This window comes from Chenopodium album, chromosome 14 (genome assembly GCF_948465745.1).
Source record: "Chenopodium album chromosome 14, dcCheAlbu1.1, whole genome shotgun sequence".
In the NCBI taxonomy this organism is placed as follows: Eukaryota; Viridiplantae; Streptophyta; class Magnoliopsida; order Caryophyllales; family Amaranthaceae; genus Chenopodium; species Chenopodium album.
This window is the reverse complement of record NC_137847.1, coordinates 38,315,629-38,335,731: the sequence shown is the minus strand read 5'-3', so window position 1 is coordinate 38,335,731 and position 20,103 is coordinate 38,315,629. Positions and strand designations below refer to the sequence as shown.

The 20,103-nt window shown below is 34.5% G+C and overlaps 1 protein-coding gene across 4 annotated transcripts; it reads left to right on the top strand.

The window, feature by feature from the left end:
* Positions 1–4,990: 4,990 nt before the first annotated feature.
* Positions 4,991–11,051, top strand: LOC145580224 (3-oxoacyl-[acyl-carrier-protein] synthase I, chloroplastic-like). 4 transcript variants are annotated; one of them, XM_081637636.1, is made up of 8 exons: positions 4,991–5,657; positions 6,990–7,421; positions 8,740–8,913; positions 9,137–9,250; positions 9,388–9,489; positions 9,843–9,909; positions 10,558–10,664; positions 10,806–11,051. In XM_081637636.1, the coding sequence occupies exons 1-7, from the start codon at positions 5,181–5,183 to the stop codon at positions 10,623–10,625; spliced, it is 1,434 nt and encodes a 477-aa protein (XP_081493762.1). In that variant the 5' UTR covers positions 4,991–5,180; the 3' UTR covers positions 10,626–10,664; positions 10,806–11,051. The 4 variants fall into 4 exon arrangements, with proteins under 4 accessions (XP_081493762.1, XP_081493760.1, XP_081493761.1 ...); XM_081637634.1 differs by having other exon boundaries at positions 10,801–11,051; XM_081637635.1 differs by having other exon boundaries at positions 10,797–11,051.
* Positions 11,052–20,103: the final 9,052 nt, after the last annotated feature.

Below are 20,103 nucleotides of genomic sequence, written 5' to 3'. Positions count from 1 at the left end.
TATAGTTTTTACCCAAATTTTATATGGTTGGATAGATCTTGAAATTATCTTTCCAATGATATATTATAATAATAAATCCGAGCTATAACGAAAAAAATATGAAAAGAATACGAAACTCTATCCAAAACTGGCACCCTTTCACTATTTCGGCCATATCTTTTTATTTACAAAAGATTTTAATCTGATTTCAATTGAATTTGAAAGTAGACTTCGAGAGCTTTCCAACGACATATTATATGACTTATTTGGACTTCTAGATCAAAAGATATGATAAAAACAAAATCCGCAAAAACTGTCTCTGTCGCCAAACGACAGGCTTGTCGCCTCGCGACAGACTCTGTCGCCTGGCGACAGGATAAACTTCTGGCGACAAGGTCGGTTTGTTAGCGACAGAGTGGAGTTTTATTCCTTATCAAATTCTATGATTTTCCGGACTTTTTCCTTATAAATAGGGTCTAAACCTCCATTTTCTCATCAACAATCAATTCTCTCAATCAACTCTCATCAATTCTCATCAACTTTCATTAATTCTCTCTATTCTCTCTCTAAGCAATATTGCTTAATTCTTATTCTTTCTCTCTTTCTAAACCAACCTTTTTACAAACAATATTCCGCCTACACAAGACTTAGAATCACTAAGCCAAGTTCGAAGTTGCCTTCGCCCTAGACGTGCAAGGTTTGATAATTTATGAGGGTTTGGTCCAAAACTAGTCAAAACTTTATTTAATTTGATTTCAATTTAATTCTTTAATTATTCTTTAATAATTCTATGAAGTTTACTAACTTGTGTATTTTGTTATTAGAAAGAGGTACGAGGCTTCAAAGTAAGTAGATTAGCTTACTCCCTATTTCTTTCACAATGTAGATTGCATGCTTATTATTGTTTAATATTCCTAGTATCATGTTAGGATGTTATTTTATGCTTCCTAGTATCATGTTAGGATGTTATTTTATGCTTTCTAATATCATGTTTAGGGTGCCTTTATCCTTTCTAATATCATGTTAGTACCATGTTAGGTTTAAAGCTTTGATCTTTATTGTTTAGTGACATGCTAGGGGTTTGTTATTAATCTTGTTAGTATCATGCCTAGGATCTTGCTATTATTATTAAGCTTTATTATGCCTTGTCATGTTATTATCATCGTTATTTATTTATTGATTATTATTATTATGTTACTTGATTTATTTTTTATTGTCATTGCTTGATCACACCTTTTATGATTGTTAAAGGGAATTTGTACTTGAAATCACGCTTAATAAGATAATTATTAATTTGGTTTAGGCTAATGTGATTTTAATTCAAGTGATCGCCAATAATAGTCTTATTTGTGCATTAATATTCAACCAACATAGATAAACAGGTTAGGTTTAATATGATGTTTGTATGTTATTCGAAAAGCGCACATGAATACAAGCAGAACAAAGTAGAGGCCTATTTTATAGGGCGGGTCCTTTCTTTTGTAGATTGGATTCGTACCCTCATCCCCGGACCTTGTTTGGTTCAAGACCTTATGGAGTAGTTGATGGTCCTTTTGGATTGTCTTTTGGGTTTACAAGTTCCTAAAACTTGTTGGCGACTCTTTTTGCTCTTTTTCTTTCCCTTTGGAACGCCACCGTGCTTTAGTGTATGATCACAGTGGGGTTCAAGTTTGGGGTTATCGTAATGCTTGAAATATTCCCTACATTAACTAATGATTGTTTTACAGGTATCGGCGTTATAAGAATGATTTGGAATCGCAGAACGTTTTGAATCATTCTCCGTCCCTGTCGCTACTTTGACTTTCGTTTTCGAAACTTAAGTTTCTCCAAACTCAGTCAAAGTGGGGGCTTCTGTAGACACCCATTTGTGTCTCCCCAAAACCAAACCCAGTGATGAATGCCTTTCACGTTGTGTTATTATCGAATTAGGTGAAAGTGGTTTGAAAGTCAAGTGTTGCGGTTTAGTTTTAATTAAATTCTTTTCTCTCTGTTTTTGAAAATGACTTTGTTTATTTGAAAATAGCCGAACCAGTTTAGTTTGGTCCATAATTAAGGTCCAATAATGGTGTCAATGGATGGGGCTCGAAGAGACCTTTCCAATGAAATATTATAAGATCAATTCCGATGAATATTGAGGAAGTTATGGCCATAATACTAAACTGGGCCTGGTTAATTATTTAAATACGGCCCAATGATCTAGAGGAGGGCCCAATATTAATTATTATTCCTAAAATTATTAGGATTAATTATAGTTTTCTAGAAGTTTCTAGAAAGTTCTTTTTAATTCTAATATTATTAGATTTAATAATTAATTATCTTTAATAGATTTTTATTTGGAATAAAATATTGTTTTGTTATCTTAAATATATATTTTATCTTCTGTACGGATTCCGTAGATCAAGTTGATTAAAGATTGGATTCCGCGTGAAGAAAAACGCGCTAATACAGGTTGTCGCCAAACGACAAATCTGTCGCCGCGCGGCGACAGAGACCCTGTCGCCTCGCGACAGACATTGTCGCGTCGCGACAGAGTTGATTCCTGGCGACAGCGTGGAGTTTTATTCCTTATCAAATTCTATGATTTTTCTGGACTATTTTCATTATAAATAGCGTCCGAATCCCTGTTTTCAGAAATCATTCACAATCATTCAACTCTTTCTCAATTCTCTCTATTCTCTCTCAAGAATTACTTAATTCTTTTCTTTCTCTCTTTTTCTAAACTACCTTTTTACACACAATATTCCGCATTCACAAGACTTAGAGTCTCTTAGCCAAGTTCGAAGTTGCCTTCGCCCTAGACGTGCAAGGTTTGATATTTCTGAGGGTTTGATCCAAAACTAGTCTAAACTTTATTTAATTTGATTTCAATTTAATTCTTTAATTATTTAATTATTGTTTATTATTTTCATTGAAGTTTACTAACTTGTGTATTTTGTTATTAGAAAGAGGTACGAGGCTTCAAAGTATGTAATCTTATTACTCTCTTTCAATGTAGAAAGCATGTTTAGATTTGTTTATTATTGTCTTATAATTCCTAGTATCATGTTAGGATGTTTAATATTCCTAGTATCATGTTAGGATGTTATTTAATGCTTTCTAGTATCATGTTTAGGGTGCCTTTAATCCTTTCTAATATCATGTTAGTACCATGTTAGGTTTAAAGCATTGATCTTTATTGTTTAGTGACATGCTAGGATTTGTTATTAACCTTGTTAGTATCATGCCTAGGATCTTGCTATTATTATTGAGCTTTATTATGCCTTATCATGCTATTATCATTATTGTTATTGATTTATTTATTATGTTGCTTGTTTTATTTTATTATTATTGCTTGATCACACCTTTTATGATTGTTAAAGGGAATTTGTACTTGAAATCACGCTTAATAAGATAATTAATAATTCGGTTTAGGCTAATGTGATTTTAACTCAAGTGATCGCCAATAATAGTTTTATTTGTGCATTAATATTCAACCAACATAGATAAACAGGTTAGGTTTAATATAATGTTTGTATGTTATTCGAAAAGCGCACATGAATACGAGTAGAACAAAGTAGAGGCCTATTTTATAGGGCGGGTCCTTTCTTTTGTAGATTGGATTCGTACCTTCATCCCCGGACCCTGTTTGGTTCAAGACCTTATAGAGTAGTTGATGGTCCTTTTGGATTGTCTTTTGGGTTTACAAGTTCCTGAAACTTGTTGGCGACTCTTTTTGCTCTTTGTCTTTCCCTTTGGAACGCCACCGTACTTTAGTGTATGATCACAGTGGGGTTCAAGTTTGGGGTTATCATAATGCTTGAAATATTCCCTACAGTTCTAAAAAAAAGGACAATTAGGTTGAAGTAATTTAATCCCTTATACCTTTAAATTCATAATTTATAATTTTTTGGGGAAAAAAGAATGTAAATTTTTTTATTATTTTAAAGATTTACTTATCTAATACAATTTCACGTGACAAGTATTAGGAGCAATAACAATTTATCAATTTTTAACTTTAAAAATTAAAGCCCATAAACAAAACAAGAAAAATTTATTATATCAAAGCTTAAGTCTTTAATATCTAACATTGACATCATTACTCCATCCACTCTTAAATAATTGTATTACTTTGATTTTTCTATACTTCATAATTCATATAAATAAGGCAAAATTAGTTTCACTACCTTGAAATATAGATTGAGTGCGTCAGTACCCCTAACTTTGACTAGTAGCTAAAACAACATTAACTATTCAAGAGAGTGTGATGCGTGCCATTAAATCATTAATGACACTGACCACTATTTCACCGAAATATTTTTTTATTATTATTTTTTTTTTTGCTTTTTCCTTTTTTTTTTCCCTTTTCATTCACCCTATTAAACCTTTTATTAACATTTGACTAACCTATAAGCTCCTGATTAACCCTACTTAACCCATGACATGCAAATCAAGATATTTCTCAATTTTTATTTTCTTAAAACCAGTGCATGGTAAAATAGCTACTCAAGAAAGCAGTTTTCCCCTTGTAATGATTTCCATAGCTTATTTCATCCTCTCATCTACATAATTAGACTAATTTTCTCAATTTCAACCAACTAGTGGGATGGAGAGAGAAAAAATATAATAATAATGGGTCTTCCCAATTATAGTAGTGTTGCAACTAATATGAAACATTCGAAAATAAAAAGTGTTGTAACTAATGTGAAACGGATGGAGTAATAAAAACCTGCACAAGTTTAAATCTAGTTCTAACAAAAACGACCTATATAATGAAAAATATATTTAATAGAATATTTATAGAGTACAGAGTATTTCATATTGATCATGGAATTCAATCACAGATCTTAAATATATTTCCTAAACACCAATCATAGAAGAATATTTCTAGTCTCACCAAAAAGGTTGTGTATTTATGTTAGTTGTGAACTTATAAATCGCAATACTCGGATTATTATTATTATTATTTTTTTATTATTATTATTTATTTTAAGAGTTTGTTTATTTAAAATCCTATAAATTCATACCTATTTTTTCCACTATAACCCAAATTCAATTTTAGCTGGTCACACAGCTCAACTGCAACAAACAAGTGATCATCTCTTTGCTTCTCTTCTCATTTCTCCTCGACCATATCGTCATCTTCTTGCTTCTCTACTTCTCCGCCTTCTTCACCCCCTTTTCATCCTCCATTTTTCTCCCTCTAAAACTCCCTGATTACAACAATGCAGGCTCTTCTTACCCCTTCCCCTTCCCCTACTCTCCGCCCTTCGCCGCTCGATTCGATTCGTCGAAACCCCAATTCGCTATTCTTCATTTCTCGCCCGTCAAAATGTAAGTCCTCTAATAGGGTTAGTTTCACTCCAAGGGCTTCTTCCCAGGTTGCTGTTGCTCCGAAACGCGAAACGGATCCTAAGAAACGGGTTGTGATTACTGGAATGGGTCTTGTTTCTGTGTTTGGGAATGACCCTGATGTTTTCTACCAGAAGCTTCTTGATGGGGTTAGTGGGATTGGTCCAATTGATCGTTTTGATGCCTCGAAATTCCCGACTCGCTTCGCCGGGCAGATCCGGGATTTCTCTGCTCAAGGGTATATTGATGGGAAGAATGACCGTCGTCTTGATGATTGTTTGAGGTACTGCATTGTTGCTGGAAAACGAGCTCTTGAATCTGCTGATCTTGCTGGTGATAGACTCTCCAAGGTTTAATTTTATTCCTTTTTTTTGATGATTTTTAAATTGGGTTTTTCAAAATTTTGTGATTTCAGTGGGTGAATTTTGAATTCTGATTAATGGGTATTGTTTAATTGTGTGATTGGATGTAATTTGGATGTGGTAATTGTTTTGTTTTCATAGTTTAGATTGAAAATAGTTTATGATTATGTCGTTTTCTGTTAGATGGTTTTATGCAGACCAAGTGTTTGATGAAATGACGGATTGTCTACTGTTATTGATAGTATGAGGAAAATGGACTGTCTTACAAAATTGTCTTTGGGATTATTTTATTAGTTTGATATGAAGTATATGTTTATTGAGTCTCTTTCACCTTTCAAGATAAAGCTCTCATACTCTTAATATTGATGGGTCAATTTGTAGGGATTCTGGTCCTTTCTTTCATTGGTTGGGAAGTTGTCATTAACTTGTAGTAGAATGTAGTTGGTGGTAAAAATAGGTTTCTTGATCAATGTAGTTGTAGGAGAAATTCCCTATTTATTTGCTACACCTACTTTTCTGGCATTTAAAAGTATTATAACAGTCATATTATATGAGATTGTTGATTGATCTTGTAGTATCGGTCATATATTTTTAAATATGCTTTCTCGTCACATGACTAAGGTTCAATTTACACGTTTGATCAATCTTTAGTCTGTTATAATCCTTCAACTACCCTTTGTGAATTATCTTTAGTAAAGCAAAAACATTAGGAATATGGTGCAAGTCCGCACCTGCATTATGTTTATGAAACTTTTAAGGAGGCCAAGCCAAGTATATGTAGAAATTTCTTAAGCGATAGCTATGCTGGATATTGTAAGAAAAGTCAATTATTTAGGGCATCCTCAATATTAGTGCTTCAAATGAGCACATCATTTAATACGGACTTACGGAGTAATAATGTTTTTAAAAAAAAAAATCTGGGAAAACATAGAAATTTCACTTAATTCTAAAATTTTACGTCACATATAATATGGTCTAAAACCAACCCAAATGTCTGTTGATTTATTTGCGCTCAATCATGTTTGTATTTTGGGCTCAGGATTGAAACTTCCAAATCTGGCTCTAATTTTTATGTTTCCAAAGGTTTGCCTTATACATTGTACAATAGTTAAATATGAAGTATTTGTGTTTTAACAAGCTATTTGCTTAAGATTTGGTTGAAGTTTGCAGCTTTGTGGGTCATAGCTGGATTTCTCCAGCTTATCTTTAATTTTTTGTATTATGTGCGTATCATTACCATGTATGCAGGGATACTTTTTTCCCTTCATCATTTACTTGCATTTGCTGTTTTAATTTATCATTGCTGATATATGCTTGCAGATTGACAAAGTAAGAGCAGGTGTGCTTGTGGGAACTGGGATGGGTGGGCTCACAGTGTTTTCTGACGGTGTTCAAGCTTTAATTGAGAAAGGTCACAAGAGAATAACTCCATTTTTTATTCCTTATGCCATAACTAACATGGCTTCCGCATTGCTTGCCATTGATCTCGGTTTGATGGGTCCTAATTATTCAATCTCCACTGCCTGTGCCACCTCAAATTATTGCTTTTATGCTGCTGCCAATCATATCCGTCGTGGAGAAGCTGACCTGATGATTGCTGGTGGAACTGAAGCTGCAATTCTTCCTATTGGTTTGGGAGGTTTTGTTGCTTGTAGAGCTTTGTCACAGAGAAATGATGATCCTCAGACAGCTTCAAGGCCATGGGACCAAGCCAGGGATGGCTTTGTAATGGGTGAAGGATCTGGTGTTCTGGTAAGATTAGGTCTTCTCTTTTGGCTGCTATTTCTAAAACTATATGTGCATTAGTCATTGATGATCCGTAGTCTAAAGCATGTGAATTTAAGTGAAAATTAGAATGTTTTAGGTATCTATCATTTGAATGTTCATGTCTGTAAGAAAACTTTGGTAGTGGAAAGTGGTTCAAGTCTGGGTATTTATGGTGGTTTCTTTCTGGAGTAGGATCATAAACAAGCAGTACCCTCTGTTTGGAAATTGCGAAAGTCAAAAGCAGTACACTTGAAAAAAAATTTAGGTAATATTGGGTATTTTGAAATCTAATAACTGTAGGTCCTTTGTTTGATGAATTTTGAAATTATATGCTGCTTCGTTGTTTTCTATAATATGCAGCCCTTAAAAATGTTGCTTAAATCTAGCAAAGCATTTTTGCACTCTATGGTTTGGACGTTGGTATACTGATATAAATTTTTAGTCAGGTGGCTCTTGTAAGATGTTATAAATCTTAGATTATCTGTTATCTTAAAACTTCTCATGAAATGCAACTTAAATTTTGTCTTCCAACTCTTATTTAGTTCCATACTCTTGCAGAATAGTGCTGCTGTATATTTCATGTCAGATTCAAAATTTTGGTCAATGAAACCTATATTCCTAATCAATTTTTTCTTTCTTTCTGGAAAACATATTGCCGCCACTACATTTATTTGGAAACAGATGGAGCCAGACATTGATTATCTAAGTTCATTTCTAGTTTTGAAGTGATAAATTTTATATTCCTCAATCTTTGCCTGATCCAATAACAATCATGGTCTAGCTCATTGAAAAGGTCCATCACATTTTTGAGTTCCTTGCTAGTGTAATTTGTTCACTAATGTCTGCTGTTCACCAGTGTGGTATCTGGTATGCATGATCTTGTGGGATACTTTATGGAGTATTTTCACACCACTGTTCACTTAATAGTTGAAAAAAGGTCCCAAATCCTCTTTTGTGTGGTATAACCTTTAGCCATGGAAACCATATTGGTCCTTCAGTGGAAGCATTGGACACACTTAGAGGGGTTAGTGAGAATCTAGCAGTTCTGTATTCCTAAAAGACAATATCACTTAAGAGTTCTCAAGGGTTTTCATGTGTTTTTAACTACAAAACATGGGTTCAATATAAAAGTACTCTGTACAAAACAAACCTCCTTAAGTGAAAGTGTGAAAATTGGCTTCAGTAATCCTACTCGAAGAACTTAGCTTAATATCATTTGTTATTTTTAGGTGATGTAATATACTTGCATGTTGTACGACAACACATTTTTCTCTAATGAAATAAATATAATTTAAACATTCAGGTAATGGAGAGCTTAGAGCATGCAATGAAAAGAGGTGCACCAATTATTGCCGAGTATTTGGGAGGTGCAGTCAATTGTGATGCTTATCACATGACTGATCCAAGAGCTGATGGACTTGGTGTTTCTTCATGCATAGAGAGAAGCCTGGAAGATGCAGGTGTTTCACCTGAAGAGGTAAGCTTGCTTACATATGATCATAATGGTAGTTTTTTTCGTTGTCAAGCCATATCATATATCAATAAGATGTTGATACACTTGATGGTCTGTAGTTAGTACTGTGAGACTTCTGCAGATGGAGAAAGTGCTTAGAATATGAGTGTTGACATCATAGTTATTGAATTTAAGAAGTTAAACTGTGCAAAATTTGATACATGTTTTTATCATTGAACATTTTCAGGTCAATTACATAAATGCTCATGCTACCTCCACAATTGTTGGTGACTTAGCTGAGGTGAATGCCGTAAAGAAAGTGTTCAAAAACACATCTGAGATCAAGATGAATGCAACTAAGGTAAGACTGTCTTATGTTTTTATTCATTTGCTTGTAATTTCATTAGTTTAAGCTTAAAACGTGAAGTTTTTATGCGTCTGCTTTCTCATGTATAATATTAAGATCCTCATCCCTTTATATGTGTATATGCTTTGCAGTCTATGATAGGGCATTGTCTTGGTGCTGCTGGGGGTATGGAAGCTATTGCCACCGTAAAGGCTTGTACAACAGGGTGGCTACATCCAACCATAAATCAATTTGTAAGTTGTGAATCTCTCCTTATCATGAAAGGCCTTAAATTATTGTCAGTAGCATTTTCTTAATAAGCAATTGTTATTTATGCTCTTCTCAGGTTCTTGTCATTATTTATCATTGAGCGTTAGTCTGAGCAAGGACTTTTTATTTTTATTATATGCCATACTAAAGAGACTCCAGAATCATTAAATACAATCAGTCAAATCAGAAGGGAATTTTGAAATATTTCGTTGACAGATTAGTCTCTTTTTATGCATATATTCTGTTCCATTCATCTTCATTCTAAATTTCTTGATTGCCTTTCTTATCCCCATAATTGTTGTTCTGAAGCTTAACTACACTATTCATATTAATGCAGAATCCAGAACCATCAGTTGAATTCAACACAGTTCCAAATGAAAAGCAACAGCACGAAGTGAATGTTGGTAAGATTTTCAGCCATAATACTATTCATTATCTTACATTCCTTCCGTCTAGGAATAGAGGTCACGTTGTCCCTTCCCATGAAACCTCAACATGTTTGAATATAATTTTGCAATGAATATAATTTTGCAACTATACTCGTATGTAATTCCTGTCAATTGAAATGCAAAGTGAGGTGATTTTTTACCAGTGCCTATGGATTAGGTTTCTGATATACTGCATTATTGCATTATGTTTATCTTTCCCAGCTCCTATCCAAGATAAATTGTCTGTCATTTGGAGGCATAGGCTACCATGAGTCATTATTTATTTGTTTCTCTCATTCATCCAATGTTCATTTAATTCCCTCAATCCCTCCATGTACTTCAACAAATTCAACAACCTCCAAGAATCTGCCCTGCAACCTTTTTCTGTTTAGTAAGATATGTTGATGATCAATTAAGGACGGTATAGTTTGAAACTTAATTATAATAACATACTTTCTAGGCTTCCTGTAAAGCAATTTTTTTTTTTTTTTTTTTTTTTTTTTTTTTTTTTTAAATGCAAAGTTGCATATATTGTAAGTTTGACTACTATTGTTGGACAAAAATAAGGACCTTTTTTTAAGAATTTTTTTTTAATGCTAATGAACCTGTATCATGATTTTGCAGCTATTTCGAATTCGTTTGGATTTGGGGGTCACAATTCAGTTGTGGTCTTCTCTGCATTTAAGCCTTGAATGTCTACGTAATGAAGCTTTTCAATCATCAACTTCAATGTACGCTTTGTAATTTTCGAGTTTTAAACGATTGTATTCTTCTCATTCTTCTTTACCCATTAAATAATATTAGTAAAGTGTAGCATAGAGAACTAAATTTTCTTCATTTTTTCCCTCCATTTTCCCTTTAAGCTAGTGAAGTATTCAGCAGCTTCTTCAGTCCATACGTTGCGCGGATGATTTTGTGGCCTGCAGAAGAGTGTGGTCTTGTTATAACAGGTTGCCCCCTCTGTAGCGAACCAATTGGTTTCATGTTTACGAGTGTTATTCCTTGATAGGTTAGATAATTTTGGTTTTAGATGTCAAATTGTGCATTGAGGTGGATCTTTTGATTGTGAGGTTTAGTTTACTCCTTGTTATGTAGCTCGTCATTTCTTGGGATTCTAAGCAATTCGATTGCCTAGTTAGAATAAAGGAAATTTGTCACAAAATATTTTTGTGAGAAATGAGTCAAATGACTACATAATATAGATTGTCAAAAAAAAAAAAAAAAAAAAAAAAACAGACTACATAATATAATTAAAGAATCACGAAAACAACCTTTTTCATGATTATAATCAAGTTTAAATGACGTGTAAAAATAATTCTTTCTTTCAAAAAAAAAATGACGTGTAAAAAAAATGACATTAATCAATGGGTATTTTGCAAAAAACACATGATTGCTAAATGCAACCTCTACTTACTAGTTACTACTATACACCCATCCTAAATAGTAAATACCCTTTTAAGCTAAAATCATTTGCACGACATTTTGGCATGCTTTCACACCCAATTTCTAGAAATTTATACTTCTTTAAATTTGAATTAATTACCCAAATCAATTAATGAACTATATTTTTTTTGAGGGCTAATGAAAATAAAATTGAGGTCCAAAGAAATTGAACAGGACGAAGTTGGGCGACATTTTTGAGTTCATGTGATCATACGGGGCTGAATTTTTGGATTTTGGTTCAATTAAGGGACAAAAATCAAAATATATTTCATTTCTGTTGATTTATTTCCATTTCAAGAAAGGGCTCATTTTTTGCCCAATAGGGTGCCGATTTTTGAATTTCTTAAGTGTTGGATTTCACTTGTTCAATATTTGGAATTTATGGGGTTGATTGTTCAAGAATTAGGGGCTGATTTCGCTTTTTCCCTTTCATATTTCATAAAATTTGTGTTTATTATCAATTCTTGCATATTTGGAATAAAAGTTGGTCCGAAATGGTGTATTATGTTTCGGGTAAATTCAAATTTCTCTCTGGGATAAATATGTTCAGTTGGCTTAAATAATGTTGTAGTATCAATTTGATATCGTTACGAATTTACGATGCTATAGAGGAAGCCATTCACTCTGCTGAAATGAAGTGACGATTGTCATTTTCTTTGTTCAGGAAGTTACTATTTCAAGAATGTAGGAAGCCATTTCACTTTGCTGAAATGAAGCGATGGTTTTCATTTTTCTTTATTCATATGAAATGGAAGTTACTATTTCAAGAATGTTGCATAAAGTAGACAGAGGAGTTACCTTGACACATGACACTAACCCATTAGCAAGGGCAATTCGTGCGGCAGCAATCATCTCAATAAGATACACATTAAAATTTCATTAAGGATCTGTTCACATTTATTGAAATGAGCTGAACTGAACTGATTGGAGCTGAACTGAACTGAAATGAACTGATTGGAGCTGAGCTAAACTGAACCGAATAGAGCTAAAATGAATATTTTATGAGAGAAGGGAATTAGGAGCTGAAGTGAATTGAACTGATTGGAGCTGAACTGAACTGATTGGAGCTTAGGGCCCGTTCACTTCAGCTTAATTTCAGTTCAGTTCAGTTCACTTCAGCTCTAATCAGTTCAGTTCAGTTCAGCTCCAATCAGTTCATTTCAATTCAGTTCAGCTCCTAATTTCCCTCTCTCGTAAAATATTCATTTCATCTCAGTTCAATTCAGCTCTTATGAGTTCAGTTCAGTTCAGCTCCAATCAGTTTAGTTCAGTTCAGTTTAGTTCATTTCATCTCACTTCAGTAATTTACTGGCCCTAAGTCTAGTTTAATAATTAAGGAAAACCTCCAAAATAATACTGGAGAAAATCCACAAGACCTACCAAATGATGAAGAACCCGGGGAGAGGGTGGTGCAGAGTGTGCATGGAATGAAAGACTTCGTACTATTGAGTGGGTTTTGACTTCACCACCTCATGGAGGCTCATTTTTATTTTTAATTGATTTTTAACAATTTAAATACATTATATAGTTATATATATGTAAATAAAAAAAATAAAAAAAAATAAAAAAAAATTAAAAAAAAACAAAAATACTACTATAAAACATAAAAGGGTAAATACAAGTTGATCTCAAATATTAACAATTTTTGTTTATCAAATGACATTTTTGTAAATAAATCAAGAACTTTTAGCTTAAACATGAACCCTACAATTATAATGATTGGATGAAATTCTTGATTTATTTACAAAAATTTCATAGGATTAACAAAAATTGTTAATCTCCGAGATTAATTGGAACATCCTTAACATAAAATTATGCGAAAAGTAGTCAAAATTTGATTGTATATAAAACAAATCAAAGTCAAATAGAGCAAAACAACAATTATTTCACCATGTTATACAAATTATTATAAGGAGAATTTCATACATGAAACAAGAAACTAATGGAACTATTTCATTTATCTAACATAGAATCGATGATACAATTTCATATAACTGATATGGAATACACACAATTACTTTGATATACATTAAATTCGAAAGTTGTTTCATATAATACTCACAAATTGGATAGACACGTATACAACATGCATGAAATATATATACTACCTTCGGTTCTTGTTACTTGCAACAAATCCAAGTTTTGCGGACTCCAAGAAAAAATATCATAAGCATGATTATTAAAAAAAAAAAAACAAAATTCAACTAAATTTAAATTAAATAACCCACCACCACCGGCGTCACCTAGCTGTACAGAAACCACCCACCAGGCCACCACCACAACCTACCACCGAACCCAGCAAAACCAGCACCAACGACCCCCGAAACCACCGACCCCAGCATTAACGAACCTAGAAACCACCGTACCTAGCACCGACAAACCCAATAACCACTGAACCCAGCACCATCGAACCCACTAATCTACAAACCCAGCGACCACCACAGCAACCCAACGACGATATGGAACCACACCACACCAAACCCATCGACGATCTGGAACCATCAAACCCATCGACGATATGGAACAACCGACAATTTGGAACCACCGACGAACCCATGCTCGTAACACCGAGGAACCCAGCACTCGGAACACCGACAAACCTACCATGAAAATGGAGTTGGAGGAGGAGAGCGAAAAAAAATAGGGATGAGAGTGAAATTAATTAAGCTTGGGTTTGATCTAATGAAATCAAATTTGTAGTTTAATAAGGTTGTTTAAAAATAAAAGTAAGGGTTTTTTGGTCAAATTACACCCAAAAACTTACTAAAAGAGGAAAGTAAAAAAATTATTGCAAGTAATGTGAACCATCCGTTTTAGGATATTGTTGCAAGTAACAAGAATCGGAGGTAGTATATAGCTACCACTTTTCAATCTAGGAGCCATCTCCTCGGCAGAGGGAGGTGCGAACTGAAAGCTTTTGATCCCGCCTGTGCAAAAGGAAGTAGGGGGTCCCATTCAATTCCTTTGACCGGTCATTTCGAGCTTTCAGGAAAAAACATAGGTCAACTTTATTCCAAAACTTATCCTTGTGCGTAGCTTTTCAGGGCTATGACGAGGTGCGAAAGAGATGGGATCATAAATCATAATCATCTCTAATAGTGCCAGCTTGTAGCAAGCCAAAAGTTTTACTTTTTTCTACTTTCTTATTTCGTTCAAACAATTATTTCATTAAATTTGAACGAAATTTGAATAGCAATTTTATTGATTCTTTACAAAATAGGTTTGTGCAATTCTTGAGAGAAAAAGAACGATGAGAGATAACAGATGAATATTTTATTTTTCATGTACCTGATAAACGAGTGGAATGGGAGTTACGTTATGTAAAGTCAAACTGCGTTTAGCACTCCCTTCTCAAACACCATTTGAGCTTCCTTTTTCAATGGAACCTACATTTAATTTTAACTAGTTTATATCCCGTGCAACGCGTAGTATTACTAAACTTTATAAAGAATTATAAAAAATCTTATAGTTCAACCACTCTTTATACTCAATATTGTTTAACATATAATGGATGTTGTCCAACACCTCCAAATAGTAAATATATTTATGGCAACAATATAATTGTTAAAATTGTTATGAAAAAGCACTACTAGAAAATAGCCAAATTCTGACGGACACATTATTCCGTCGGAAAATCGAAATTTCCAACGTCGGATATTTCTGACGAATTTAATAATTCTGTTGAAAATCCGTCTGAAATTTCCGACGGAATAAAAATCCGTCGGAATATATGTGCTTTCCGACGGATTTTTCCGTCGAAAATTACCTTTTCCGACAGATTTATAGTCGGTCGGAAATTTTTGACGGAATTTTCCATCAGAATATAATTGATTTTTTTAAAAAAAGAAAAACATAAACATTTGGAAAACCCTAACACATTTCCGCCTTTTCTCCCTCTTGATCTCTGTCTTTCCTCTTCTCTCTCCTCTCGTTCTCCTCTCTCGTCTTCTTCTCTCTCGTTCTCCTCTCCTTCTCTCTCGTTCTTCTTTTCTTTTTCTCCTCTACTTTCTCCTCATCCGACCACATATCTCCCACTACCACCGGCAACACTAACCACCAACATCAACAACAACACCACCAACACCGACATCAACAACAACACCATCACCGGCATCAACATCAACAACAATTTTCGTCTTTTTCGCCCTTTCTCTCTCTTCTCATGGTGAAAACAAAAGTTTTTAGGTCAAATTCGACCGAATTTGACCTTTTAAACCCAATTTCGAGGTTATGTGTGGTTGAATTAAGGTATATATCTCTTTTTTTTTCAATTTTGATTTGATTTTGTTGTTTTATCGGATTTTTTTTACAATTTCTGGTGGTGTTGGGTGGTTGTTGTTAGAGTTCGGGTTTTGGGGCCGGGGTTGGGTTAGGATTTTAATTTTCTTTCTTTAATTCTTTTTTTGTTAATTTTTGGTGGTGATTGTGGTATTCGGCGGCCACGGTGGTAGTTTTAGGTGGTGGTGGGGTGGTTTGCTTAGGTTAGGGGGTTCGGCCGAAATCGTTAGGGTTAGGGTTGTAGATCTGGGTTTGGTTTGGGTGGGCTTGGGATAGTTAGGGTAGGTGAAGGTGGTGAGTCTGGTCGTTTAGGGTTAGGGGTGGTTCTGGTTTGGTTAGGTGGGTTCTGGTGGAGGTTTTGGTGGTTGGGTAGTGGGTTGTGGTACGGGTTAGGTGGGCTGGTGTGGGGCTTGTGCTGTGGGGTGGTGGCTGGTGGTGGGGGTAGGCGTTTTTTTTCTATAAAGCATTTTCCGACGGAATTTTCCTTAGAAATTTCCTGGGGAATACAGTTTGTCGGAAATTTCCAATGGACTTTTTAGGGCCGAAAAACCTATTCCGACGAACTGATTTCCGTCGAAAAAGGTCGTTTTTCCTACAATTGTTTTCTAGACAGTCGGTCTGACGGAAAACAGGATGTTTTCGATGGATTTTTTCCGTCATAATTTGGCTGTTTTCTAGTAAGGAAGATTAAGTAAAAATAATTATATCTTGATGTAGTGTATTGAAAAGTGTACCAAAGACAATAATTCAAAAGTTGAAGAATATCATCAAAGTTTTTGTAGTATTTGTTTTTTTTTTTAATTATTGAAAGAATATGTTAGTTCAATTATTCAAAAGAACTATAAATAAGATTAGTTAAAATGATTACACTTAAAGTTATTTAGGAAATGTTTTTTCTTTTCTTTTCTTTTTTTTTAATAAAAAGTTATTCAGGATAATGACCGAAAAAAAAATTACTAATATTATATTGACCAATTTAAAAAATAGTATTGAAAATTGAAATAATTTTGATAAATTTAAATCTTAAATTGTAGGAAACAATAATTTTTTTTTGAAATGAAACAATATTATTAGTTTAAAAAAAAGGAAACAATATTATAGTTGAAATAATTAATTAAGAAACGAACAATATTCTGCCCATACATAATTAAAACTGTCCCAAAATGGCTAAAATGAAGGGGGGAAAAGGAAAATAGGTTTTGGAAGGAAAATTTTGCACTAGGAATGACACATGTCATGTGATAATTTTCTTCTATTCCATATTACACAATGCAAACTACTAAGATTTCTCGTACGACGTGTGATGATACTGATTGTAAAACTCATAATTTTCTGTGGGGAAGTAATGATGAGAAGAGGAAAGTTCACTTAGTGGCTTGGGAGAGAATTACTAAACCAAGAATCGAAGGACGAGTGGGTTTGAGGTCGATGCGGCAAGCAAATGTGGCCTTTCTTACAAAGTTAGGTTGGCGTGTTTTGACTGAGCCTCAAGCTTTATGGTCTCGTGTCCTTAGACATAAATATTGCGAAGGAAGGTGTGATATTGACATGTTCAAAGACAAGAAGGATGCTTCGAATTCTTAGAAAGTAATTCTTAGTAATATTGATGCTTTGAAGAAATGAGTGGGAATGGTTGTGGGTAATGGCTACCGTACCCAATTTTGGCATCACAAATGGGCGTGCTCTGAGCCTCTACTATCGAAGGTTGTTATGGATCCTCAAAGTGACATTTTAATTAGATGCTTTCAGGGATATGTGAGATCATGATAGAGGGTACGTGAAAATTTGAAAAGCTAAGTTTGCTGATTTTCTCCCTCGGTAGGTAATTTCTGATATAGCTTCTCATGAACTTGCAGATGATGATGTGATGGTGGATGAGGTTTTTTGGAATGGCTCAACGTCAAGGGGATTTTCTTTAGTTCAACCATCAAAATTATAAAGAATGTCATTGCACCAAATGTGGATCAAGTGCGTGGATTGTTTCTTTGGTTAGCAATTCAAGATAGATTAATGACGAATGCTAATTGGTTTATGAGGAAAATTAAAATTGATCCTCGTTTTTATGTCTTTGGTGAGACAGAGGAAAACTCAGAGCATATCTTGCGCATATCCCCAGCTGCAAGAATGGTTTGAAGAAGGCTAGGCTAGACTGATGATTGCATAATGAGGGGATGTAATTTTAGTGATTGACTATTAGCAAACCTCTAGATGATGCTAATAATCAGATGAATGATCAATGGCCAATAATGTTTGCAGTCACGACTTGGTGGCTTTGGAAGTGATGCAACGAGCGTTGTTTTGAGAAGGCTACTAGTATTCCCCTAGATCAAGTCACTTTTCTTCATGCTAGAGTAGGGGATATTAGAAGAGCTCTATATAGCTCTCCTATCAAGGCTGGGAACAAGCATAAAGAAAGGGTGGAGAAGTTTATCAAGTGGCAGAATCTGAATTTCGGTTGGGTAAGATTAAATACAGATGGGGCAGCTAAGGGGAATCTGGGAAGAGCATGTGCAGGGGGGGTGATTAGGGGTCACGGTGGAGAATTATTTGAAGTTTTGCTTCTAACCATGGCTCGTGTTCTAGTACGAAGGTTGAGCTTCTTGGAGTTTTGTGTGGACTCGTTATAGCTTGGAATGGCAATCATTGAAAGGTCCAACTCATTGTTGATTCGGAGGTGGTGGCTAGAATTTTGTTAGACGAGTGCCCGTCTAACTCTCCATACATTCATATAATTCGCTTTAAGGCTCTTATCTTGCTTATGAAGGATGGGAGGTTACAGTTCATCATTTCTTTCGCGAGGCTAACCGTGTTGTGATTGGTTAGTAAATTTTGGGGTGAACTCCGATTAGAAAGTAGTGATTTTTGAAGCGGTCCCAAGGGATCTTCAAGCTGTTTTATTGGAGGACTTGTGTGGAGTTACGGGACCGAGACTTGTGCCAAGCTCTAGAGAGGATTAGTATGTGGTCTTATTTTTTAGTTTTGTTTGCTTTTTTCTTGATTTTATTTTGGTGTGTTTCTGTTTGTTTTAGTTTCATTATTTTTGCCTTGTTTTGGGACTTTGTCCCACTAGTTCACCAAAAAAAGGAATGACGCATTCCTGGTGTTTGTTTTAGTATTATTTTATTGATTGATTATTGATTGAGCTAGTCAATTTCTCTTTCCTAAACGACAAAATTTTACTTCTTTCATAATTTCTTAAGTTACACATTAACAAACACATATTTTAGGTAATTAAATTGACTTTAATATAATATTTCCTCAGTTTCAAATTAGATGACACGGTTTGACTTTGTTCACTATTCATATAACTTGCTTTGAATTCTTTTGTAATTTCGTATTGAAAAAAAGTATAGTCATATGGGGTCTTGCTAGATTTGTCTCAAAATTTAATTTTTAAATACTAGGGTGGCTAGCCATGATAACGCACCAGTTAAAACTCTTACCCTTTTCCTTTTCCTTGATTTCAGAGATAGTCCAACCAACTATCTTATCTCTAGCCCTCCCCTTCTGCAGTAGATCAACCAAATTTGCAGCATCCGTGATAAAGACCATAGTACGAAACCCTTCCTGGAGACACCATTTCATTGCATTTAGGCATGCCATAGCTTCGGCTTGAAGAGCAGAGCTTGCCATTCCAAAATTGCAGCCATATTTTCCTATCAAGACTCCATCCTCAACTAGTGTCCATCCTATACCCATTCTCTTTGTTTGCTTATTCCACTCTCCATCTATTTGTATCGAGAAATTAGAATAGCCTTGATCAAACTTACCTTGACTCGCCAAATTGAAGCCCAGAGGACGTATAGGATCTAAGTCTGGAGGATACAGTTCCACTTGTTTCTTGATTCACAAAGGTCTCATGTTCTTCCATATGCTTGTCAATCTTTCCTAAAATCTCCTCTGCAGGCACAGTGTTTCCTCTAAAAATGAACTCATTCCTTGCTAGCCATATCTCCCATAAGGTGGCTAAGAAAATTGGGACCCTCTCACTTGTGGGTCCATCCTGGCTGTAAAAGAGTCGGATTTAATAGATTAACCAAATTTGAATAGTACTCTCCATATTTTCCTCATATCTAATATTAAGGGTTTCACCAAACCATACCCTCCTTGGAGTACTACATTATCTCAAAAGGTGATTAATGTTTTCTTCCTCAATATTACAAAGCTCACACAAGCACGAATCACTTAGATTTCTATAGTGCAGATTACTCTTAACCGGCAAACCATTATAAAACACTTTCCAGATAAAAATTTTCCATTTCGGGAGTAGTTTCTGTTTCCAAATGAACTTTAGAAATTTCACCTCATCGAGCGTAATTCTATCATTCTGAACTTGTTACCTAGTAAAAAAGCATATCCCGATTTTGTGCTAAAGTCGCCAGTCTTGGTAAAATTCCAGCAAAACACTTCTTCCCTGTCTACCTCTAGTAGTTCCATAGCCCCTATCTC